The following is a 27,203-nucleotide window of genomic DNA, read 5'->3' on the forward strand; positions in this document are numbered from 1 at the left end:
AGTGAGGAGGAATATGGGTAAAATTGCTGATGGGGGAAGAGCACAAGATACATTACTATTAACTTTTGTGAATACTAAAAATAAAATAATTTTTCAAATCCTGTCAAGCATACTCCAAAAAGAACGGGTTTTACTTGCTGAATAAAGGAAAGTCCAAGATAGTTTGGGTAGAAATTTGTGACCAAGAGGAGAATGACTAATTGGTAATTCTTATACATCCCCAGAACAAAAGGTGGAAATTGGCATAGAATTCTTTAAACAAATAGATGATGGTTTAGTCACTCATGCTGTCAAATATGGTAAACCCATCCGAGTCTCGTGCCCCCCCCTCCGAGTTGTACGATTTTCCTGTGTACTCATCATCCTCAAGTATGAGTTTATTCCAGAAAAATATTAATAAAAAGAGATTAAAATAGCTTGTAATTCTTAAGGTTAGTATGTGAAGCATCCCTATTGTTTCAAAGCTTATGAAAATCATTATTACAGATAACCTCTAGTGCCTCCAGTTAAGTGACGTCAATGTGATTTACAGGATTTAAAATATTAACTTAGGTTGGCAAATTCATCTGGAGTTTGATTACAAAATAAAAATGGTCGAAGATGTAACATTCAAATTACAAATATACAACGGTCAGCTTTCACATGTATGCTGATGATGCCAAGCTCGACCTCTACTTTATTTCTCTCGATCCCTCTACTGGTGTTTTTCTCTGTTAAAGGCGCTATATAAATGCGAGTTGTTTGTACGTAGTCTTTGGTATATAACAATGAAGTCTGACCACGTAAGCATAGGAAGTTTTAAATAATTATTCAAAAAAGAGGTCCCTTTGTGGGCTATGCAGAGTTGGAATTGGATCTGGAGAAATATTAAATATATTTAAATGTATGCTTGTCAGGAATTGAAAAATTATTTTATTTTTAGTATTCACAAAAGTTAATTGTAGTTATGGGCCCAAATTTGGTCATCCCGTTTTTTTCGCCGCACTCACCGGAGATGCGCTGACTTCCTCGAGTGAAAACGGCGCCAAAAAGATCTCCCCGGATTCTGGCTGCTCTGTAGCCTCTCCCATGGCTTGGCGTGGCGTGGTCAGTCTATTAGGGGGGTGGAGCTAGGGCCCGGCGTGAAAAACAGAGCCGGCAGCTCAACGCATGCGCACTGGAGGTTTCGTGCTTGCGCTGTAGCTCCTGCCCCCAGCCGGAGAGAGCTGGAAGTCGTCGGAGGGTCCTTGAGAAAGTCGGAGTCAGCCCGCTGACTTCCCGGGCCGAGTTCGGAAGTTAGGACTTAAGTTTTACTTTTTATTTATTATTGATGGTTTTTATGCTTCTTGAATGTTGTTGTGAAGGTGTTTATTGCTTTGCAAGGTCCTCTCCGTTTCTCTTCCCCCTCCCCCGCCTCCTATCTCTGGCTACCTGCGCTGATTTCTTAACTCTCCGCAAGGGTTTTCTGTGCGGCCACAAGTGGCCACATTGACTGGCCTAAGCTAGTTTAGAGCAACTATCAGCTGTCCAAACTGGCGTAAATGGCCAAAACAGGCATAGGTAGCTGGTAACGCCCTCTTTTGGGGAAAAAAAAACAAAACTGAAAAAAATCCTCACTAACTCACTTACACTAGCGCAAATTAAATGTGCAGAATGGGGATTTTTAAGATACTCCAGAAAAATCAAGTTGCTCAAAAAAAAATGGAGCAACTCCTGGGCAAATTTCGGCCCAATGTATTGTTATTAGGAATACTTAATTTGCATCTGGGTTTGTAAAAGTTAATGTTTTCTGTTTCTTTTGTAGGTATAATGGAAAAATCTAGAGGTATTGCATTGTTAATACAACACACCAGCGGACCGGACAGTATGCTTTCAGATGCTGTTGCAGAATCTCAACCACAAAGCCATGGCTGTACAACAAAGCATAAGTGCGATGAACATCTCTTGCAGCAGATAGCAACTCGTTCATTTGTAGATAGTAAGATTGTATCAAAAATGGAACGATCAGGCTCGTTAATTCAGGTTATTGAAAAGTTGAGCAAGATAGTGGAGAAGGGAAGATCAAAGCAGTGTTCTCTAGCTGGTCAAAAGAGGCCTTATACTAGCACTTCTGACATAAAAAGTGCAGTAATTGAACACACTAACAGCTGTGCTCTCACAGCCAAAAAACTTGTGGACCCAAACAAGGATAAATTACAGGATGACACCTCAGTTAGAGCAACCTATTTTAAGACAGAAGATCTGCCTAAGAGTTGTAACAGAATAGATCTGAGGACTCTTAACTCTGCAGCTAAAACTCAAGCTACAAACAGCTTCTGTTGTACTGTCTGTGACTTTGTTACTGGAGAGCAATCTGTCTACTATGCACATATGCGTAGCCATAACAACACCGAGGCCTACACACATGAACAGTGCAACTTTGCTACTACGGTTTCTAAAGATATTTTAGAACACAAATATTTGCACAGGAAACTCACCCGATACCAGTGCAATTTATGTAAATTCAGTTCACTGACTTTTCCACAGTTAAAGGAGCACTTTGAGCAACATGGAAAGTCAAGTGAGGTGGTATTGATGTGCTCTGAGTGTTGCTTTGTTTCAAAAAAACAAGAGGAACTTGAAGCTCATATTTGGATGCACCTCAAGGATGCACAGATGCAGAGAAAGCAGTTGTTACCACAGATTCAGCAGCAATTAGGGTCAGGTACTATAGGTAATGTAGACAACAAAGATGCAAAATCAGGAAATGTTGGTTTGGACACTGAACCAGGCCCAAGAAAGTGGTATACATATGACCAGTACGGCATGTATAGGTGTTTGATTTGCAGTTATGCTTGTGATCGCCAGCGAATGTTAAAAACGCATGCATGGAAACATGCTGGTGAAGTAGATTGTTCTTATCCAATTTTTGAGGAGGAATGTGAGCCAGCTACCTCAGCAGTTTCTTCTACAGGTCTCTCAATTCATGAAGATGAGCCAATAATTGTTTTTTCACCAACAATTAAATCAGAAAGTGTGCACTGCACTGATTCAAATCAATTGCAGTTTTGTGGCGTGGCTCCAGTTACTGTAATGGATTCATTGGATTGCAAGCCCTCACTGTCTGAGACTACTGTGAAAGATTCTGCTATTACCCACTCAAAAGTACCTAGTCCGACAGTAGTGGAAATTATTGAGGAGGAGCCTCTGATAATGCATTGCGAACAGGAAAACACAATTTCAGATAGCCTTCTTTCTTCTGCACAGAAGATCATTAACTGCAGTTCTAACAAGGCGGGACATGTCAATGTTATAGTGGAGCGTGTCCCAGGAGCTGGAGACACTGTTCCAGAAAAGCACTTTCTGATGACACCAGACATTGAAGTTGAGAAGAGACTTATCTCTGAAAAGTCTCATATGATTTATTGTGAAGATTCTTCAGAAATATATCAACAAAGTAACAATACAGTTGCATTGGAAGCAACTGCCTTGGGGTGGAATGCTGAAGAAAGTAATAATGCTTTAAAATCGACTGAACCTGTGGCAGTTGATGAAAATATTCCACCAGTACGAAGGAGAACTAATTCTGAATCTTTGAGGCTTCATTCATTGGCTGCTGAAGCTCTTGTTGCAATGCCAATGAGAGCACCAGAATTAAACAGAGCCAACGCTAAAAACCCTGAGCCTGATACAGGGCAGAGAAGTATGGAAATCAGCCCTTCCATTCCTCCAGCTCACAGTTATTCTGTAGATGGCACTAGTAGTGACTTGCAGCTTGATAAGGCTAAATCTGACTTTTCTGAAGTACCAATGAAAATGGGCATCAGTATGTCACTACTCACCGTGATTGAAAAATTGAGAGAAAGAACTGACCAAAATGCTTCCGATGAAGATATCCTGAAGGAATTGCAGGATAATGCACAATGTCAACCTTCAAATGATCTGAATTCACCAGGCAACCTAGTGGAGTATATACCCAACATAGAGCGGCCTTACCGTTGTCGCCTCTGTCACTATAGCAGTGGTAACAAGGGATACATCAAGCAGCACTTAAGAGTTCACCGGCAACGGCAGCCTTACCAGTGTCCAATCTGTGATCACATTGCTGCTGATAGTAATAGTCTGGAGAGTCATATGATAAACCACTGCAAGACTAGGATGTATCACTGCAAACGGTGTAATGAAGCATTTTATTATAAGGTAAACTGACTATATTAATTAAATCGTTTCACTATTTCGATATGTTACAATTAATGTGTGTGTATAGAAACTAAAATATAACCACAGCCATTTGTTAAAATAGCTTTGCATATCATTCAAGTTCAATGATACAGTAAAGCATTATCAGAGATGTTAAATTGTTTATGGATTGCAATCATTTGTAAATTTGGGTCACTTTTATTTAACATTTTAAGATTAAAGAGCCACACTTGGTAACTATTTCTGGCTCCTATGTTAGCTGACATTGTTAACGGTTCTCCTCGGGTACTGTACACCTCTCCCTCAAATCTGCCATCATCACCCCTCCTCAAAAAAAATACCTTTGACCCCTCCGTCCTTACAAACTTCCGCCCCATATCCAACCTCCCCTTCCTCTCATGTCCTGCCTGTCCTTGAACGTTTGAACGTGTTGTCATCTCCCAAATCCGTGCCCATCTTTCCCGCAACTCCATGTTTGAATCGCTTCAATCAGGTTTCTGCCCTTGCCACAGTACCGAAACGGCTCCCATCAAAGTCACAAATGACATCCTTTGTGACTGACAAAGGTAGACTATCCCTCCTCACCCTTCTTGATTTGTCTGCAGCCTTTGACACGGTTGATCACTCCATCCTCCTCCAACAACTCCACTAGCACTCAGCTAGATGAGACTGCACTCGCCTAGTTCCATTCTTATCTATCTAATCATAGCCAGAAAATCATCTGCAATGGTTTCTCTTCCCACTTCTGCATGGTTACCTCTGGTGTCCCCCAAGGATCTATCGTTGGCCCCCTCCTATTTCTCATCTATATGTTGCCCCTTAGCAACATCCGAAAATACAGCGTCAGTTTCCACATGTACGCTGATGACAGCCCAGCTCTACCTCTCTGCCCCTCCACAGTCTCTAAATTGTCAGACTGCTTGTCCGATATCCAGTTTTGGATGAGCAGAAGTTTTCTACAATTAAATATTGGAAAGACCAAAGCCATTGTTTTCGGTCTCTGCCACAAATTTCATTCCCTAGCAAAGGACTCCATCCCTCTCCCTAACATCTGTCTGAGGCTGAAACAGACTATTCGCAACCATCGTGTCATATTTGACCCTGAAGTGAGCTTCCGACCACTTATCCACAGAATATCCAAGACCGTCTATTTCCAGCTCCGTAACATCGCTATCTCCGCCCTTGCCTCAGCTCATCCGCTGCTGAAACCCTCATACATGCCTTTGTTACCTCTAGACTTGACTATTCCAACACACTCCTGGCTGGCCTCTCACATTCTACCCTACATAAACTTGAGGTGATCCAAAATTCGGCTACCCATGTCCTAACTCGCACCAAGTCCCATTCACCCATCACCCCTGTGCTTGCTGACCTACATTGCGGCAGCATGGGCCAGCCCACACTGCGATATGTGTGCTCTCTAGATCTGTGCAGCAGAGCTGGTCTCTAGTCGTCTTGGTTAATCATTGCCACTTGAACAAGACCTAGCTCTGTCAAGCCCATGTGGTGGCTGGTGTGCACCTCCACCACACGTTAAATAAAATCCACCCACAGGCGTCTTCACCCTTCAATATGTAGTTCGGGACCTGAAATGTCAGATCCTTCATTGAAACACCTGTAAACTCATTCCTTTTTTGGGGTGGTAGATTTCAGGGCCTGGTATTCAAACACTCTTTTCCTTAAACGGCCGAAGACTGCACTGGCGCACTGGAGGCAATGTTGAATCTCTGCATCAATGTCTGCCTTTGTTGATAAGAGGCTGCCAAGGTATGGGAAATGGTCTATGTTGTCCAGGGCCGCGCCGTGGATCTTGATGATTGGAGGGCAGTGCTGAGCGCCGGTGACAGGCTGGTGGAGGACCTTTGTCTTACAGATGTTAAGCGTAAGGCCCATGCTTTCATATGCCTCAGTGAATACATTGACTATATCCTGGAGTTGAGCCTCTGAATGTGCTCAGACGCAGACGTCGTCCGCATACTGCAGCTCAACAGAGGTTGGGGTGATCTTGGACCTGGCCTGGAGGCTGCGTAGGTTAAGCAGGTTCCCACTAGTTCTGTAGTTTAGTTCCACTCTAGCGGGGTGCTCGTTGATTGTGAGGTGGAGCATGGCGGCAAGGAAGATTGAGAAGAGGGTTGGACTGATGATGCAGCCCTATTTGACCCCGGTCTGGACGTGAATTGGGTCTGTAATGGATCCGTTGGTAAGGATCAAAGCCTGCATGTCATCGTGAAGCAGGCGAAGGATGTTGACAAACTTTTGGGGGCATCCGAAACGGAGGATGACGCTCCTTAGACCCTCATGGTTGACCGTGTCAAAGGCCTTTATAAGATCGAAAAAGGCCATGTTTAAGGGCTGCCGCTGCTCCCTGCATTTTTCCTGCAACGGTCGCGCTGCAAAGATCATGTCTGTTGTGCCCAGTAGGGGACGAAATCCACATTGTGATTCTGGGAGGAGCTCCTCGGCCACAGGGAGAAGACGGTTGAGGAGAACTCTAGCGACAACTTTCCTAGTGGCTGATAGCAGGGAGATTCCCCTGTAGTTGCCGCAGTCGGACTTGTCCCATTTTTAAAAAATAGTCACAATCACTGCATCTCTCAGATCAACCAGCCTGCTCTCCTCCCTCCAGATGAGAGAGATGAGGTCATGTATCCGCGCCAACAGCGCCTCGCCACCATACTTTAGTGCCTCAGCAGGGATTCCATCCGCACCGTCGCTTTGTTATTCTTGAGCTGTTTTATGGCTTTGCCTACCTCGTGCAACGTTGGAGTTTCACTGAGTTGGTGGCGGGTCGCATGCTGCGGGATCAAGTCGAGAACACTCGAGTCAAAGACAGAGTCTCGATTGAGGAGATCTTCAAAGTGCTCCTTCAATCGGGCCCTGATAGCCTTGATGAGTGTTTCCCCCGTTCTAGGCCAGGAGTGGGGTGGGGCCTTGGGAGTTTGGACCGTAGGTGGCCTTAACTGCAGCGAAGAATCCTCGCATATCGTGGCTGTCGGCAAGTTGTGGTATCTCCTGTGCTTTCTCCATCCACCACCTGTTCTTTAGGTCCTGGTTTTTTTTGGACCTAAGCCTTGAGCCGTCTGTAATGTTGTTTTGCAGCTCCCGAGTTGGGTTGTTGCTTGAGGCTCAGAAATGCATTGTGCTTGCGATCTATTAGTTCTTCGATCTCCTGATCATTTTCATCAAACCAGGTATACAGGGCTGTAGTAATACCTGCCCTCCTGTATGGATCTGAGGCATGGACGATGTATAGAAGGCACCTCACACCAACGATGTCTCCGCAAGATCCTGCAAATCCCCTGGGAGGACAGGCGCACCAACATCAGTGTCCTCGACCAGGCTAACATCCCCAGTATTGAGGCACTGACCACACTCGATCAGCTTCGCTGGGCAGGCCACATAGTTCGCATGCCAGATAAGTGTCCCTAAGCAAATGCTTTATGCAGAGCTCCTTCATGGTAAACGAGCCAAAGGAGGACAGCGGAAAGGTTATAAAGACACCCTCCAAGCCTCCCTGCTAAAGTGCGACATCACCACTGACACCTGGGAGACACTGGCCAAAGACCGCCCAAGGTGGAGAAATTACATCCAGGAGGGCATCGAGCTCTTCGAGTCCCAACGGAAAGAGCACGAAGAGACCAAGCGCAGGCAGCGGAAGGAGCGCATGGCAAACCAGCCCTACCGACCCCTTATCTCAATGAATGTCTGTCCCACCTGTAACAGAGTCTGTGGCTCTTGTATCAGACTGTTCAGCCATCAAAGAACTCACTTTGGGAGTGGAAGCAAGTCTTCCTCGATTTCGAGGGACTGCCTATGATGATGATTTTGGGGTGGAAGCAAGTCATCCTCAATATGAGGGGCCACCTAAGAAGACCTACATTGGCTCCCAGTTAAGCAACACCTCAATTTCAAAATTCTCATCCTTGTGTTCAAATGCCTCCATGGCCTTGCCCCTCCCTATCTCTGTAATCTTCAGCTCCACAACCTCCAAGATGTCTGAGCTCCTCTAATTTTGTCCTTTTGAGCATCCCTGATTATAATCGCTCAACCATTAGTGGCCGTGCCTTCTGTTGCCTAGGCCCTAAGCTCTGTAATTCCCTACTTAAACCCCTCCGCGCCTCTACCTCTCTTTCCTCCTTTAAGACGTTCCTTAAAACCTATCTTTTTGACCAAGTTTTTGCTTACCTGCCCTAATTTCACCTTATGGCTCGGTGTCAAATTATTTTGTCTTGTACTACTGTAAAGCACCTTGGGACTTTTTACTTTGTTAAAGGTGCTATATAAATACAAGTTGCTATATTTAACAGCATTTTAGGTCATTTTGAATTCAGAAGCTTAATCAGGCTCTGCTACTTGACCATTATTTAGAAGATGGTGGATTTAACATTGTACTGTAGCTTTATTCTTTACTGAGCAATTATGTTTCAGTTTTGACTTCAAAATGTTTAATAATCTCATTTGGATTAAAGTTTTAAAGTATCTTGCTGTTGAGTATTTAAATTTCATCCAAATGTATGCTTTTAAATGTGTTTTCTTTGTCTCACGAATTACAACAATGGGTTATAATCACAAGAGTTACTGAAATGTTTTCTGTGAAGTGACGGATTACTTCTTTTAATTTTGGTTGCTTGTAGGTTGGTGTTTGTTGGATTCATTCTATGTAAATATGGTTCATTGCCTTTTTGACATTCTGGGCATCTTTCTGACAGAGTCAACTTCGGAACCATGAGCGTGAACAACATAGTCTCTCTGACATTTCCTCAACAGTGGAAACAAATGATGAAAATACTGACCATAGTAGAGGAGAAGAAACTGAAAACATGCAAGAGGGTAATGTGAATATTTATGTGTGTGTATTCTTGTATGCAAAAAGTGTCTAATTAAACATTTGTATTTAAACAATGCAAGTCTTTTGTGTATTACTATGTTACGGAGCAGGCCGAGGAGTGGAAGGAGCAGCGTGGCGGCCTAGCCCAGCAGGCTGTGCGGCCCCCGTCCTGCGAGCATCAGCGGAGCAGGCTGGGGAGCGGAAGGAGCAGCATGGCGGCATACCACTCCAGGGAGCAGCACGTGTAGTGAAAAGGGACGTCACCAACGTCCAGGTCGGTGATTGGAGCGTGGGCAGATACAGCAGGAGCGGCGAGGTCGGGGCGAAGGAGCGGCGAGAGATTGTAGAGGGACGTAATCGGGGCCCAGGAGAGGCATGAGTTTGGGGCCCAGAAGAGGCGAGGGCCCAGGGGCAGTACGGGCCAGCCCACGCAGCTATATGTGCGCGCTCTAGGTCCGTGCAGCAGAACTGGTCTCCAGTCGTCTTGGTTAATCCTTGCTACTGGACCAAGACCTAGCTCTGTCAAGCCCGTGTGGTGCTGGTGTGCAACGGCCATCACACATTAAAAAAAATCCACACACAGGCAACTTCTACTCTTCAAGATTTAGTTCGGGACATGGAATTTTAGGTCCTTCATTGAAACACCTGTGAACTGCTTGACGTGGAAGCAAGTCATCCTCGATTCGAGGGACTGCCTATGATATAAAATAGCTTAATTATGCTGAATTGGGTTTTTTTGCAATTAGATTTGCTTGGTTTTAATGTTCTAGGCACAGAAGTTCATTTTAGATACAGTTGTGTTTGCCATTTGGAGCGGGCCTTCAACATAAAATGAATGCTAAACTTTACAGCAATATGCTGCTAATGCCTTAGTGTGTCCTCTTTACAGAGGTACCTGTCTTAGATAATTCAATTTCTCTTGGACCTGTAGATGAAAGTTAGAGGCTTTATTTCTGAAGGCAGATGGCCTGCTTTCTAATCAGGCATTTGTTCTTTCAGTGCACAATGATTGGTTGGAAAAAGGTGCAGATGAAATAAGTTACCACTGCAAAGTTCTTATCTGGCCTTGTTTCAACAGTGACAGACTTTCTTAGCCTATGTCAACAACATATATGCCCCTTTTGACAATTGGTTTACCCAGGCTTCATTTCGAGGTGTTACACAAACTCCTGCCCAACAGAAATAATGGGGGGGGGGGGGCGTATGGGGGTGGTATTCTAGCCACCCGATAATAGGTGGGAGTTAAATTGTTAATGTGAAATCTAATCCCCAACCCGCTGCAAGTGTGCTGCCTTCTGGTTTAACCGAGGCAGGTTTGGGGTTGTTCAAATAACCCATGCTGGAAAGGCCGGTCAGTGATTTTAATACATTAATGAGGCTGCGTTCCTCAGATTTTGTCAGTACTTTAAATTTAACGGAATGGATTCCCAGGGCTTGGGCAACCCGGCAGCCGAAGGGACGTGGGAGTCAGAAGAAGCCAACAGCTAAGTGCTTTTCTAGCACTACTTGTGGGAAAGAAGGAGCAGGCGTGCTTCCCCCACTTGACCATTCTAGCAAATCTGTCGTGATATGCCTCCCTGTCCTCAGCCCCCTGCCCCCCCCCCCCCAATCTCATGATCAGCCAACACACACACACCCCTCCCTCCTCCCCCCAATTGATAGAAGAAATATCAAATCCCTATATTAGCTATGCTTCGGTGGTCCAGTACAGAATAAAATTTTCTAAAAACACATATGTTCTAAACTTAACACAGTTGAAAGAGTGAAATGTGTTGCTCAAGACATCATAAGCAATGAAGAATGGTTACTTGTTTCAGGATAAACATTTGATGTACATGCATCAGCTATGAACTTCAGTATGCTATGACGGTGCTGTTACAAACAGCTGAGCACCAGTGAGCCACAAATTATTTTGCAGCCACTGATGGAGTAATGGCTTCAATAATTTGACAGTCTGATTAGAGACCCATCTCCATTTACAAAAAGCAGTATCATAACCTTTTTCATGTCTTTTGGAAAAGCATTGCTTTCCCAGGCTTTACTAAGTGTCTGTGGAGTTGATTGATAGCTTTGTGGCCAGCTACATTTTTTAATAGTTCCACTGAGATTTCTCGAGCCACTCGAGGTTTCTATTCTGTTGACAGCTTTCTCTGTTTCCTCCATATATGTAGGTCTGTCTGAATGTTGGAATAGACACTTGGAGGTGTGGTTCTGTGAAGGATGGCTGAGACATTTACACCAATAATTAAGATTCACACAATCAACAAGCAGCTAAACTGTCATTTACATTTCTTTATCTTTAACTGCTTGCCAATTAAACTACAGGTGGCTATTATGAAATAAAGGTTATGATGGCAAGGCTATCCAGCAAAGATACATTAAAATGCTTCCATGACTTTCTATCCAAAACGGTTTACTTTTCAAACATGCTCAGATGTTGACTCCCATCTAAAATGAGGAGCATGACAATGGACCTCTAGCCCAGGAGAGGCGAGGGCCCAGGGGCAGCACGGGCCAGCCCACACTGCGATATGTGTGCGCGCTCAGTCTGTGCAGCAGAGCTAGTCTCCAGTTAGTCTTGGGTAATCCTTGCCACTGGACCAAGACCTAGCTCTGTCAAGCCCGTGTGGTGGCTGGTGTGCAACGGCCACCACACATTAAAAAAATCCACGCACAGGCATCTTACACCCTTCATGTAGTTCGGGATCTGGAAGATTAGGTCCTTCATTGAAACACCTGTGAACTTATCCCTTTTTGGCGTGGAAGCAAGTCATCCTCGCTTCGAGGGACTGCCTATGATGATGAGCATCCTGAAATTGAGCAATGCTGGGAAAGCCTGGTGAAGATTTATATATACAACAATGTCCATGCTTGCATGAATCTGTGAGAAGAGTGACAAAAATGTGCTGTGCCATTGAGATAGACTAACTTTATTTTTTGTATCCTTACACTTCTCATTAACCACACCCCCTCCCTTCAAAAAAGATACTTGGATACCGGCAAGCACTGACATGTATTGTATGTCCTGTATAAACACTATTATATATGCATTAAATATCTAAAGGGTACCTGCATCAAGTGGAAAATACCGTTTTTTAAATCTTGGTTATATTGCCTTTTATGGTAATTGTGACTTAATATCCTCAACAACTCTTAATACTAATTCTTTAACCTCTTTTATCTAGAAATACTGTCAACTCAGAAACTGTACAAATGCGATGTGTGTGACTACACAAGTTCGACATATGTTGGTGTAAGAAACCACAGGAGAATCCACAACTCTGATAAACCTTACAGGTGTGTGCAGTCAAAAAATTAGATAAGTACCTCACTAAATTTCTGTAAACATACATCTGAACATATCGAGCCTGATTTTCATAGAATCATAGAATGGAAGGATGCCATTCAGCCCATCATGCGTGTGCTGGCTCTTTGGTAGAGCTATCCAACTAGTTCCACTCCCCCACTCTTTCTCCATAGCCCTGCAAAAATGTTCCCTTCAAGTATTTATCCAATTCCCTATTGAAAGTTACTATTGAATCTGCTTCTACCTCCCTTTCAGGCAGTGCATTTCAGATCAGAACTCGCTGTATTTTTTTTTCCTTATGTTGCCTCTGGTTCTTTTGCCAATCACCTTAAATGTGTGTCCTCTGGTTACAGGCCCTTCTGCTACTGGAAACATGTTCTCCTTATTTACTCTATCAAAATCATCTCTGCTCTAAGTAGAACAACCCAGCTTATCCAGTCTCTCCACATAACTGAAGTCCCTCATCCCTGGTACCATTTTAGTAAATCTCTAATGCTTCCTCTCCAAGGCCTTGATATCCTTCCTAAAATGTGGTGCCCAGAATTGAACACAATACCCCAGCGAATGCCTAACTAATGTTTTATAAAGGTTTAGCATAACTTCTTCACTTTTGTACTCTCTGCCTCTATTAATAAAGCCAAGGATCCCATATACTTTTTTAAAAGCCTTCTCAACTTGTCCAACCATCTTCAAAGATTTGCATACATACAGCCCAGGTCTCTCTCTTCCTGCACCCCCTTTTAAAATTGTATCATTTAGTTTATATTGCCTCTCCGCATCCTTCCTACCATTAAATTTTATCTGCCATTTGTCTGCCCATTTCACCAGTCTGTCTATGTTCTCCTGAAGTCTCTTGTTGTCCTCCTCGTTGTTTACTACATTTCTGAATTTTGTATCCTTCACTAATTTTGAAATTATATCCTGTATAACCAAGTGCGTGTCATTAATATATATCAAAAAGACCAGTGGTCCCTGTATACTTCCCTCCAGTCTGAAAAACAACTGTTCACCGCTACACTCTGCTTTCTGTCCCAAGTCTCGGTTGGTGTATGTGGGAGGATTGTGCTGCAGACACGGTAGGCATCGTGCCACATATTGGTTGTTTCCCTCATAGAAGACCGCCAAGCTGTGGATGCTACCTTATAGAAGGTTACATTGGCCGAATAGTGCCCTGCTGTGGGGCGGGAGTGAAAAAGAGAGAGCAGTTCCTGATCCACCTCTGGAGGAATACACACCGCTGGGCAGGCATTTGGCTTTCTTTTGAACATCAGCAACTGCTCATCTGAGTCAGGGGCAGCAGCTAATATGGTGTTGGAAGCTCAGGCTGTTGGTTAAGGAAGGGGTCTGTCTTCCTCGTGCCAGACACTTACAACGGCATATGACCAGTATTGCTGCTGCAGGGATTTTAAATCTAGGTGATCTGTTGAGGAGGCCTTGCTAACAGCATTGCAGGGGTCAACAACTATATCCTCAATCTCCCAATCAATCGCAGCGTCCTTGGCTGCTCTGGAATTTCCCTCACTATGTGGACCCCCCTTTTCTATGAGCTGCTACCTTTCCTCTGAAGCAGGGCTCGGATCGCTGTTTAAGGTATGACCAGAGCAGGTGTAACCAAGGCTTACCGTCTATTGTATGATGGTCATTTTTGTGGTATACAGGCAAGGAGAGCGAGCATGATGTTTTTCACATGGGCACTATCGGACCAAATATTCACGGGTCTATCTGAGGTTTCCTTCATAACGGTTAGAAGTGCAACAATTTCTGCATATTGTGAGGACTGTCTGTTGCATCTTCGCTGGATGGTTCTCTCTGGCAATATCACAGCATACCTGGTGTGGGGGGATCCCTCAATGTGATATAAGAACCCATCGCTGTAGACATCTGGGGCTCCCTGTATGGGCTCTTTCTGCACAGGATGGGTCTCAAAGTTAATCAGGGGTAACGGACATTCATGCGGGTCTCCCTCATAGATCAGAAATTGTGGCAGCAGTGTGGTGGGTTTGGAAATTATATCAATGTCTCTTTCCATAAATTCCAATGTCCATTTGCTGAGGCACTGCAAAGAAACTAGCGAATCTCCAGGTTTCATCAGTAAATTCAGAGGTGTGTGTCCGCTGTGCAGGATTGTAGCCTGTAACCCAATAATAAAGGTAAAGTGATGTACTGGCCAGAAGATGGCCAGCAGGTGGCGCTCGCATGCGGCATATGTTTTTTCTGCCCCCTCTAGGATTCGAGATACATATGCATTGGGCTGTAGTCGATTAGCTCGCATTTGGCACAGAACTGCGGTGAGGCTTTGTTCTGTGGCCCCAACCTCCAATGAAAGGGCTGCGTGGGATCACTGCAGTTTTTAATTTAGCCACGGACTGGGTGTGACCATCAGTCTATGCCGGGCGTATTTCATCACCCCGTAATTTTATCAAATCATACAGGGGCTTTGTGCACTCTGCAAAGCCTGGGATAAAGTTCCTTTGGTACCCCACCAAACCCAAGAATTATTGTAGGGCTGTTTTGGAAGTTGGTAATGGCAGTTGCTGTATTATTTTCACCTTGTGGGTTAGGGGATGATCCCTCTGGAGAAATGGACACTCCTAGAAAGGTGACCCGTTCTTTTACCAATTGAGCCTTACGGGGATTCACTTTAACATAAGAGCATAAGAAATAGGAACAGGAGTAGGCCATAAAGCCCCTCGAGCCTGCTCCGCTATTCAATATCATGGCTGATTGGATCATGGACTCAGCTCCACTTCCCTGCCCACTCCCCATAACCCCTTATTCCCTTATCGTTTAAGAAACTGTCTATTTCTGTCTTAAATTTATTCAATGTCCCGGCTTCCACAGTTCTCAGAGGCAGCAAATTCCACAGATTCACAACCCTCAGAGAAGAAATTTCTCCTCATCTCAGTTCTAAATGGGCTGCCCCTTATTCTAAGATCATGCCCTCTAGTTCTAGTCTCGCTCACCAGTGGAAACATCCTCTCTGCATCCACCTTGTCAAACCCTCTCATAATCTTATACGTTTCTATAAGATCACCTCTCATTCTTCAGAATTCCAATGAGTTCCGTCTGAGCCTACAATGTCAACAGTTCGTGCAAAAGGGACAGATGCTCCTCCATGCTATCAGTTGCCAGCAGTAGGTTGTCTACATACTGTAGAAAACAGGTAGGGTGGGAAAAGTCTTTTTAAAACTGCAGCCATTCTTTTGTGAAAGATCGTGGGGCATTGTGGAACACTTGAGGCAGGCATGTCCAGGTGTAGCTCTGGTCCTCAAAAGTGAATGCGAATTTGTATTGGCCTTCCCTTTTAACAGGGATACTCCAGAATCCATTGGCAATGTCAAGGATCAAGAAATACTTGGAACCAGCAAGAATTAGAGATAATATGGTGGGAGTTTCTCCTACTACCGGTGAGCAGACTGGTGTTACAGAATTTAACTTTCTGTAATCAATAGTCAGTCGCCAGCTGCAATCAGGCTTTTTAACTGGCCATGTGAGTGAATTGGTCGTGAAAGTGCCTGTCCTAACAACACCCTGCTAGACTGGGGATTTTATGGTGTCTCAGATATAGGGATGATTCTACCTTGGGATGGGATACTGTTTAGTGAATGAGTGAGGCGGCTCTCAATAGACTCTTCCCCTGTCATTTTTTCACAATCGTGCTTGCATGTGGCGAACACCCTGAATTAATTTTGCCACAGCTTCATTTTCGTTCTCCGGGGGGTCGTACTCAGATGGCTTTTTAAAAGCAAAAGCCGAGTGAGCACCTGAAATTTCTATCACTCTTGCATTTTTTTTTATTCGTTGCCAATCTTTCCAATTCCTTGTCAGATCACAAACGCCAGAGGTCACCTTGCACCTGTCAAGGATCACTCTGCGCCAATGCTCTTAGCCAAAAGGCCTAGAGCCACTGCACCGTTCCTGGAAGTACTGCAATACCAGGTTCGTGCCATGGAGGTGGGTGTGTGCCCCCCACCCACCTCCGTGGAGGTGGATGGGTCAAGCCACCCCACCCACCTCCTATCACTCTTGCATTATTTCTCAATTCCATCCAAACACATTCTTGGTTGTAATCTATTACCATACTGATCCAACACATCAGTCCCTAAAATTCCCCTTCTGTCGGGGTGGTCATCAGCATCGGCGCTGGGACCTTCCAGGTGAGGCCTCCTACTGAAGTTCAGAGGCCTTCCCTGTATACATAGTGGTTGTATCACCATTAAACTCTTTAAGGGCCATGCAACCCTTCCCTGCCGCTGCATGGCGTTCAGGGTATAGGGTGTGGATGATGGTAACGGCTGAGCCAGTATCGATAAGCATAATCTGCTGCCAGCCCCCTTTTAAGATAATAAGGACTACTGGTCACCCGCTACCATCACGTCGGAACCCCACTTCCGACCAATCTTTGGGGGGTGGATCCTTGGAGGAGTCCCCATGACAATTTGGGCTTTCATGAGGTTATCAGCTGGTCCAATCGTTGATCTGTCACACAGGGCTTGGATTCGTCCTTCTTTAGAAGGGTAACTAACTGAGCCAATTGTTGTTCCATCCCAGAGGGTTTGGGTTGATCCCTCAGGAGGTATCTATGCGTTGCACCGTGGTCTAGTGCCCATCTGGATCTGCTGCAGTTTTTTGCAAGGTGACCTTCCTTTTTACAATTAAAGCACTGTCCCCGCTGACACTGGTTTCTTTGCGGTGGGTGGTGACTTCACTTGTAAGTGCTCTTTTACCATCTCCCAGGCTCTTTGTGCGTTGGTCTCTATATCTGTCCATTGATCGGCGGGCCTCACGGCTATGCCCAGGGTTTTAACTAAAGAGTGGAGTTGGGTCAGGAACATCGAGTTAAATTGTTCCTGATTCTTGCCTGCTGCAGCAGTAGCAGGTGCCTGGTTCTGAGTACATTCATAGATATCGTACAGCCAATTACTGAAGGCTCTAGAGGTCTCATCTGGGCGCTGTTTGGTCTGACTAAGCATAGCCATTAAGTTTAAGTTTCGGATCCCTAAATGGTTTAGGATCTCGGTCATGACTACATGGGTTGCTGTGCCATGCTGGAGGATTGGGTCTGGCAGATTATTTTTGAGAAGTGGAACAGGCCAAGAGGAGGACTCGTGTTAAGTCTCCCTCTTCTACCTCTGGGTAACCCCTCCTGAAATCTGCCTACCTCCTATTAAGTCCCAGTGGGTCGTCCCCCTCATTAATGGGCCCCAACTCATGGCTATACGCCATGGCGTCAGCATCAGATATGGGCCGTGAGTCGGTATGGTTACTGATGATGTGACCATGCACATTACGCCGCAAGGAAGTGGTTACTACTGCTACGGTTGGTCCTTGTGTCTCCAAGGTATAGCATCCTCCTTCACCCTTCTGGGGATTATACTGCCTTCCTCTTCCCAATCTGTCTCCCCCTTGTCCCCTTCAGTTGCCTCTATTATTGCTTCCTGGGTTGCTGTGGATACCAGGGCCTGCTGCTGCCCTAACTTATTCTTTAGCCTCGCTATTTCTAGTTGGCACCGGGAGTGGTCTGCCTCCCAATGTGACCTCTTAATTGCTTCCCTTAATGGCCCCCTAACATCTTCTACCTCTTGCCCCAAGTTTTCCAATTTATATTTTTTTTAGCTCTAATCTGTTTTTATTTGCGGCAGCCATAGCTGCTCTAGCATTTAAATTTGAGAGGCTTTGTTGCTGTAGCAACGAAGCTGACTGTTCAGCCCCTCTTTCTGATTGCCTGATACTGTGGCTTAATCGATTGGTTTCTTGTCTCAAATGCTGGATTTCTCCCTTTTTTAACTGCCTAACAAGCTGGATGCGTGTTATTTTATAATTTTACTCTCTTTTTCTTTTAGTCGAATCTCTTTTAATTGTAATTCTTTTAAATCTTGTGTATCTTCCCTTAAATTTTGTCTCTTTTGCATCCTGCCTCATTAGTTCCTCATCTCTCTCAATACAGTAATGTGCGCTGAATGCCAAGAGACCGTTTGCCCGTTTGGGCCTTAGCTTTCCTTCATCCACTCTCTCCTGGATAAATGTCACGAGCTCCCCAAAGGACACATGTTGGCCCTTACAAGATGCACCGTGCCTGTAACTCTTGTAAGTCCCTTATGGACACCTTTTCATATATTTTCTCATGGTAGGCTGCAGCTACGTATTTTGCTGACATTTTGTACATCACCGATCCCTTCATCCTATGTCCTTCTCTTAAACAGTTCCAACTACCGCGACGACTAACACGCAACTCTCCCGATCCGTTTAACAGTTTACAGTTTTAAACTTCGCAACACAGGTTAGAATCGCAACTCCCAAGATTTCTAATTGTTTAAAAGAATGATTAAAAGCTGTCTTGCCAGATCCCGGACGAGCCACCAATTTTGTAAGATTTCTACATTTCTGGCATTAAATTGACAGCAAGACTATACTGCGCATCTATATGACGAAAAAAAACACCACGGAATAACCTGCATTGCAGCCCTTGGAACAGCAGTAGGTATGGAGACCTGCAAAGAAAGGTAAATTAAAGTTTTTATTTTTTAATTCTTTTGCAGCGATTTACTAGTTAAGTGTCTTGTGAATGTGTTGTGATTTTTTTATTTGGTGTTTAGCCCCCTCCCAAGGCCTTTCGCAGCGGTATCGACTTTGGAGTAAAGTTGCAGAAAATTCGTGATTTGTGCCACAAATCCTCGTGCAACGCCGATTTTTACTGCTGTGCAAATTGAAGCCCGAATTTTAGGCCTCGTAATGGTAGCGGAGTGAAAGCACCAAAAAACACATTTCTAGCCCCAATTCTTTTAAAACAGTTTGGAATAAGTTTATTAAACACACACATGCACGTATCCTATCAGAAAAACAGCAGTCAATGAGTACCCTACAGATTCTACTTCGTTACAACAGGTACAATGCTGTTACAGTAATGTGTTACAGATTTATAAAGACATATACTTCCCTCTGAGTCAAGGCAAAGCACTCGACATTCTTCCTTGCTTCTGGTTTTGTGGAAGGAGGTTTCCTACTTTGCCGTGTGGTCCAAAAAGAGAGAACGAGCAGGCCTTGCACTTGGATTTTTATATCTCTTAAGTCCATTGTTTCTCAGAAAGCCCCAGGATTGGGTCTTAGTTTCAGGGCAGTCTTTTATTGGCTTTCCTCACACATGTGACTGGGGGAATGGGCCATTCGTTGATTAGGTTAATTGTTTTCCAGTTAACACCTTTTCTAGTTTGGTGAGTTTCGATGGGTTTCAAAGCCATGCTTCTTTTGTTCTCTAAGCTCTGCCCAGCCAGAGAAGACATGAACTTGGGAGGTATCCATTTTGTCTCTTCAAACTCGCAGCCTGTCTGTAATCTCCACTTCTGACATTTATACATGCAAACTGAATCAATTTTTATCATTAATATACACTTTTATTCTTGCAAACTATCTAATGCACGGAAATCCTAAAGCATTGTTTTATTCCAATTCACCTACATCTGTGTATGCATATCAGTCTCGGCAATCTTTGTCAATAGTACTTCACAAATAGGAGTATTGTGACATCTATCCTCTAGAAGTACCTCCTGTGACCTGTTTGCAAGCAGAAAAGAGCCATTAAAATATATATTTTCTGCCGTCTGTGTGATAACCTGCTTGTCACTGGCGCAGACCATAAAACTAGAAATGGGTTAATAAACTTATTGATGGTGGGAGATTTTTAATGAAATTGGATGTCAGACTTTCTCAGGTTATTAAACTGCCAACTTCATAAACTGTAAGTCCATGAAACACAGGAAAATACAATTTGTTTTTACTGGTGATATATGAAAGCTGGTTAAGGTACTACAGTATTAATTAGGTGACCGTGGAGTCCCTTGACAATCTAACACACAGGCCGCTATCTCGCCAACCGGGGGGGTCGGTGGCGGGTGGCAAAACCGTTCCTGGGTTCAGTCCACACTGTGTGAAGAATCTCCCATTGATGCGGCTTGCCCTGCCCCGGCCAACTGTGAAATTCCCGGCCAATTGAAAGAAGCGGGTCTGATTATGTCATTTGATGACGCGTCATCAGCAGGTTTCCCGAATGGGAGTATGCTCACATTGATTTTGACAGTTGTGCTGTCAGCAATCTGCAGCATTGAGATGAGCGCTGCACAAAGGTGCACGGCTGCACCCAGGCTGTCTCATAACTCCTTCCAGATGCTTATGGAGAGAGCCACAGCATGCAGAGAGGTTCTTTTCCCTTCCAATGGGTGGAAGAGACCGCCTCGGGACACCAACACAGCCTGGCTGCACATTACACAGGAGGGCACAAACAGGGATGTCGTCGGGAGGAGCTGGCTGCTGTAGAGCAAACTTTTCAATGATCTCAGCAGATCACGAAATGTTACGGCAAAGCCACACTCAACCTAATCCTGCTATGCCACTCATCACATCACCATCACTCTGCCTTCCTTACCCTACTCCTGCACATCCTTACACCAACTTACCTTATACCTCCACCCATCCCTCTCTCTCTATCTACATTATCACATCCCCATCTCACAGTCGCCTTCATGCTTGGCCAATCATACCAACTAATAACACACACCGTCAATGTTCATTTGGAGTTTTTGCTAAGGGGTATTGTCAAACATTGAAATCTTTATTTTGAACACTTTGTGTTCTTGGACAGATTTGTGTGAATCTTTAGATGTGGCTTAGTAAGTTGTAGTGAATGGTGAGACATAAGGTTACCCCCGCAATGGTGATGAGTGTGAAAGGAATGGCTTGGTCATTGCAGGGATGCCTTATAGTGCTGGTGTGGGGTGGTACCAATCTGGCGCTTCATGTGGCAGCCAGGGTGTACAGTGCCAAGTGAAGTAAATGTGACCATGGTGAGGCCTTCCCTGGCGTCCCGGGCAGCAATGAGGTCGGGTGCTGATGCACTGTGTCCTGTGCAGCATCAGGTGATTGCGGAGAAGTTTGGTGTTGGTGATGCTGGTGTGTTTAGTGATGTTGGTGTTGGGGCTGATCGTGGTGGGATTCTGAAGACCAAGGTGAGATTTTCTCAAGGGCAACGATGCTGCTGGAATAGATGGCAACTGAAGTTGAGATTACCAGCAATCTGTCAATGGTGTGAGAGGTTGCTCCAAGGAGATAACACTGGATAGTGTGCTCACTGCAAACACTTCCAAATTGCATACAGCTCAAGTGTCTTCCAAATCCTGAAGGCTTCAGCCTCTGAGATTGGAAAGTGAACAGCAGTGAAATGGCAGCTTTTATACTACTTCTGCAGCTGTCAACTCGTCAAAGTAAAGGATAATCATTGAGAACCCGATTCTTGCCTGCCGTGAAGCCCAAGCGACAGGAAGCTGCTGAAAAACTTGGAAAAATGGTAAGTACCTGGTTAAAAAATGTTTTAAATACCTCTAAACTAACTCTTGGGCTGGATTTTCATTATTTTTTCAATCATTTACCACCGAAAATACTACCGGTGGTAAATTCATCACAGATTTGCTACCGATTTTATAATTTAGCACCGAAATACCACCGGTGTTAAATTCATCAGTGATTTACCACCGGTGGTAAAAAAAAATACCACCGATCTTATTATTTTCCCGTTTTTATGACATCATTAATTGTGCAACACTGAAATACCACTGAAAATGACCGTCGGAGGTGAATTCATCAATACCACCATCTTTACCACTGGCCTAAATTACCACCAAGAAAAGTGCACTCTTATCTGCTCTTATCTGATTGAATCCAGTGCTACGGATGCCATTTTAAAAAATGGAGCTGCAGTCCAGTCCACATGAGAAGGCTGAGTTTTAGACAGACATCTTTGTGAGTTCAGAGTTAGATTTGAAGATTATTTGAGGCTATTAATGGATTATTTGTGTAAATTGGAGGCCATTTTAAGGATATTTAAGAAATTTGGAGGACATTTTCAGAACATTTGCAGGACATTTAAAGGAATGGGACCTAAAATATCTCTGCCAATATTGCTGACTACTTATATGATGCAGAGTAAAATTGGAAGAAGGTTTATTCAAGAGCATGTCCACACAGTGGTCCCCATGTCCCATGCCCCCATCCCCCAAGGGATGTCGTGGACACCGCTGGGCCAGGCCGACTGACCAAAGGGACCGAGTCAGCAGGAGTGCAGGGGAGCAACGCACCCGGTGGCTGGGCTTCGTAAGCACCTGGTGTAGGTGGTGGGGGGTGGAGATTGGGGGTGAGCACGCCGCCCCGGCCTCAGAGAGAGCACTGGAGGCGACGGGAAGAGGAGGAGCGGCCGGCCCAACGTAAGGCCATGTCGGGGAGAGGAGGAGCGGATGGGTACTGATGACACATGCGCAAAAATATCACCAATTTTACACTTCAGTGTTACGTTGAAAAATAAGAATGAAATACAGTTAGCCCTACCACCAGTTTTATTTGATGAATAAAGTCTTTTGAGTGAGAGTGGTATTTTAGTGGTTTAAAAAAAAACTCGATTTTTAAATAGCTCCGAAATACCACTGGAAAAGCAATGGTAGGGCTAAATGATGATAAATCTAGCCCGATAGCCCAGAAATCCCAGTCGGCTGCTTCCCGCGGGCGATCAAGGGAAAAACTTAAGATGCGCACTTACCTGAAGCTGCTGCGCCCACGCGAGTGCCTGGTCCTGAGGCCGTCATTGACTGCGCGTCGCAACGTGTGCACGTCAGGACGTGCGCAGGGCTGGAGCTGCAGTCACATGGATCTGAGCAGCCAATCAGGTAAAGTATGTTCTCATTCATAATAATGGGAACCCCATAAGTTGGAGTTCCCATTATTATGAATGAGAAAACACCCTAAACACTAATTTTTAAAAAGTACACCACATATTTTTATGAATTTAAATTGATTATGAATTATAAAAAATATATTTCCAATTTTTTTTTTATTAAGTTTTTTAAATGATGGTTTAAAATAAACTTACCGTGGTGGGGAGGGTTGTTAACAATAAAATGTGTTTTTATAATTTTATTTTAAAATGTTTTTGTGTATTTTAAAACTCTTACACCTGTAAAAGTGGGTTATGTGCCTGCTTTTATCAGACGCAAGAGTTCTCAGGACATTTGCTGGGCAAGATATGGGTAAATATCGCAATTTTGCCCTTGCAAATGTCCTGGCTGTCGAAATACGCAAGATCTGTCAAGCTCCAGCTCATTGTGCGCTGAAAACTGGCTTTTGTAATGCCTTCCCGGGTCAGTGTACATTCCGTACGGACTCGAGAGGCCGGAATTTCTGCCCCAATGTTAATTGGCTGGCCCGCCACTTGGTGTTGGGTCTGTGAACCACAGATGGCACTTTGGAAACTGACAGAGGCAGGTTCAGAGCGGGATCCCACCCCGCTGTCAAATGACCATTTTGATAGTAGGCCCGCCTCCAAACCCACACTCTGAGCTGGTAAGCTTCCGGCCATAGTGTGTGATATCTTGGGATGTTTATTTTTTAGATACATTTTAAGGTTTCTGAATAAAAGTTGCAGTTGCCGCAATATTGGCCCTGAAATTGCAGCCTCTCCGGGTGTGTATGATGTATGCACAAGCCCAAAGAGGCCCCACAAGTTCTGGGTTTAGGCACGCGTAGATCAAAATGTCTTGCCAGATCGCACGCATCCCCGGGGGAAGGGCCTTCATGGGCGGAGATTTGGACTCTTTGCCCAACTCTTGCCCAGCAAATGTCCTTCAAACTCTTACGCCTGGTAAAAGCAGGCGTAAGGCTTGCTTTTACCAGCGTTAGAGTTTTATAAATAGAAAGAATAAATGTTAGTGCTTATTTTTATATTAAAAACCCTGTATGAAAATAAGTTTATTTTTAACACTATTAAAACACTTTTAATTCAAAAGAAATAAATGTTTCTCTAAAACATTTAATTTAATGCACTTTCTATTAATTAAAAAGTGAAGTGTTTTTTTTATGTTTGTGTTTTATTTGATTTTAGGGTATTCTCAGTGAGAGTAATGGGAGCTCGGTGCTCCCATTACTATGAATGAGAATACTACATTGTGATTGGTGGTCCATGCCCATGTGATCCCAGGATGCGCATACGCTCCTGGAATACGTGGGCCTCTGCGCATCTAGGCGTCGGAGTGCAAGTGTTCGTTCCTCCGGGACCACCATGTACTGTCATAAAAATATTTTCGGTCGGAAACCTCTGACTACAATTTTTGGCACATTGTCTGTGGTAGACATAGTATGCATTCTCACCTTTTGCAATTATTGAGTAAAAAACTAATTTAGAAATTGCATCACTGATGTTTACATATTTACCTTCATGGGCAGAGTCAGTATTCTAAGTCAGGTTACTAAGAATGATTTTTGAAACCCCAGTGTTAAGAGCTTTACTTTCAAGTTCATTGTTAGCCCAAACTGTATAAATTTAATGACTAATTTTCAGATTTTGACCTTGGCCTTAATATAACAAACTCAATGTACAGTTTGTTCAACACACAGCGGGGGAGAAATTGGTCAGCCTTGAGCATGTTTTTTCGGCGATATTTCACCTTTTTTGCCAGTAAAAGGTACTCACCTAAATTGGCCAAAGTTAACGAATGGTGGTTTTGAAATATCGCCAAAAAGCGGATCGATGATGTGCAATGCCAAAAGAAACCGCATCGCTTAAAATTGGCCGTTCGGCAAACCCGTACTCAGTGGGGAAAAAAACGCCTGATAAAAGCCTACGCTGAAGCCCCAGAAACAGTATGAAGACCTACAAAAAAGGTAAGTTGAAGTTTTTATTAATTATTTTTCAGCGATTCATTAGTAAAGTGTATAGTGAATGTGTTCTGATTTTTTTTAAGTTTTTTATTTTTGCAATTTTTTTTGTGTTTTTTTTTTCTCCTTCCAGGGCCTGTATTTTTGGCGGTGATGGGCCTCGGGCTAAAGTTGACGAGGACTGCGGTTTCCACCATGAATCCTCGCTCAATGCCGATTTTTACTGTCTGGTGTATTTTTTGCCAATTTTACCCCCTTAAAAAAAAAAAAATGGCTAAAATGGTATCTGCAAAAACTGAAGCCCAGCATCTCCAAAAATGGACAATTAGTTAGGCAATCTGTTTCTTTGTGTTTGTCCTTATACCTTAAAGGGCTATTTTCATGTGGCTTCCTGAAATCCATTTTGATGCACTTCTGGGTGGTTCTTCCTATTTTACAGTCACTTTCAAGAACAAAGTTATACAAGTGTGAACAAAGGCATGCAATAAATAATAATTGCAGCAGTGAGTTTGAAAAAAAAGATTCTATCTAAAGGAGCTTTGGTGCTCAAAGAAAACTCTTAAAGTTATAGTTACAATATCCCAAATGCCAAAGAATTCTATTTCTTTCGCCCAAAATTGTCAGAAAGAATGTCAGGAAATTATGTTTTAACTTTGAGAAATTGTGAACTGTTTGTAATCTAAATGGGGGCAATCATGAGGTCTTGAGTAATAGAGGCCAAGTTTCGGCCTGAGTTGCTCCTGTTTTTTTGGAGCAACTGGTTTAGAATGGAGTATCTTAAAAATTGCAATTCTCGGCATTTAGTTTGCTCCAGTTATAGTCAGTTAGAACAGTTTCAGTTTGGAACGGATTTTTTTTTTCCAAAAGGGGGCGTGTCCGGCCACTTACGCCCTTTTTGAAAGTTTAGGCAGTGGATACTTACTTCAAACTAACTTAGAATGGAGTATGTGTAGATTTTTGTACGCTCAGAAAAACCTTGTCTACACTTAGAAAATCAGGCGTAGGGAACGGGGAGGGTGGGGGCAGGGGGGGGGGGGGGGAAGGAAGTTTACAAACATTAAACACTTCAGTTTTTCAAAAAGAGCCATCATCAATAATAAATGATAAATACATCAATAAATCAACCAATAAATCAACCCCCAAAAAATTAAGAAAAAATTAAAATTAAAAAATCAATAAATAAAACATTTTCTACTCACTGACTGCAGCACCGGGAGTCCTCCAACAGCGTGCTGGGACGGGGTTTCCCCAGTGTGTGTCTCTGTCTGTCTCTCTCTCACTCTCTGTCAGTGTCTGTGTTTCTGACAGTGAGGGGGGGGAGAAGGAGGAGGAGGGGGGGGAGAAGGAGGAGGAGGGGGGGGGAGAGGAGGGGGATGTGGAGGGAGTGGAGGGAGGGAGGTGTGGGTGGAGAGGAGAGGGAGGTGTGGGTGGAGAGGAGAGGGAGGTGTGGGTGGAGAGGAGAGGGAGGTGTGGGTGGAGAGGAGAGGGAGGTGTGGGTGGAGAGGAGAGGGAGGTGTGGGTGGAGAGGAGAGGGAGGTGTGGGTGGAGAGGAGAGGGAGGTGTGGGTGGAGAGGAGAGGGAGGTGTGGGTGGAGAGGAGAGGGAGGTGTGGGTGGAGAGGAGAGGGAGGTGTGGGTGGAGAGGAGAGGGAGGTGTGGGTGGAGAGGAGAGGGAGGTGTGGGTGGAGAGGAGAGGGAGGTGTGGGTGGAGAGGAGAGGGAGGTGTGGGTGGAGAGGAGAGGGAGGTGTGGGTGGAGAGGAGAGGGAGGTGTGGGTGGAGAGGAGAGGGAGGTGTGGGTGGAGAGGAGAGGGAGGTGTGGGTGGAGAGGAGAGGGAGGTGTGGGTGGAGAGGAGAGGGAGGTGTGGGTGGAGAGGAGAGGGAGGTGTGGGTGGAGAGGAGAGGGAGGTGTGGGTGGAGAGGAGAGGGAGGTGTGGGTGGAGAGGAGAGGGAGGTGTGGGTGGAGAGGAGAGGGAGGTGTGGGTGGAGAGGAGAGGGAGGTGTGGGTGGAGAGGAGAGGGAGGTGTGGGTGGAGAGGAGAGGGAGGTGTGGGTGGAGAGGAGAGGGAGGTGTGGGTGGAGAGGAGAGGGAGGTGTGGGTGGAGAGGAGAGGGAGGTGTGGGTGGAGAGGAGAGGGAGGTGTGGGTGGAGAGGAGAGGGAGGTGTGGGTGGAGAGGAGAGGGAGGTGTGGGTGGAGAGGAGAGGGAGGTGTGGGTGGAGAGGAG

The 27,203-nt window shown here is 44.6% G+C and overlaps 1 protein-coding gene across 5 annotated transcripts in view; it reads left to right on the forward strand.

Moving 5' to 3' along the window:
* Positions 1 to 27,203, forward strand: part of znf507 (zinc finger protein 507) — a 94,159-nt gene that overhangs the window by 45,713 nt on the left and 21,243 nt on the right. For 4 of the 5 annotated variants that reach the window (XM_070898083.1, XM_070898084.1, XM_070898082.1 and 1 more), the window contains 3 exons: positions 1,784 to 4,158; positions 8,868 to 8,988; positions 12,172 to 12,283. In XM_070898083.1, coding sequence (XP_070754184.1) covers positions 1,789 to 4,158; positions 8,868 to 8,988; positions 12,172 to 12,283 — 2,603 coding nt within the window. In that variant the 5' untranslated portion in view covers positions 1,784 to 1,788. Of the gene's footprint in view, positions 1 to 1,783; positions 4,159 to 8,867; positions 8,989 to 12,171; positions 12,284 to 12,646; positions 13,155 to 27,203 lie in introns of those variants that run through there. The other variant, XM_070898085.1, reaches the window with a different exon arrangement.

Source organism: Pristiophorus japonicus, chromosome 13 (genome assembly GCF_044704955.1).
Source record: "Pristiophorus japonicus isolate sPriJap1 chromosome 13, sPriJap1.hap1, whole genome shotgun sequence".
In the NCBI taxonomy this organism is placed as follows: Eukaryota; Metazoa; Chordata; class Chondrichthyes; family Pristiophoridae; genus Pristiophorus; species Pristiophorus japonicus.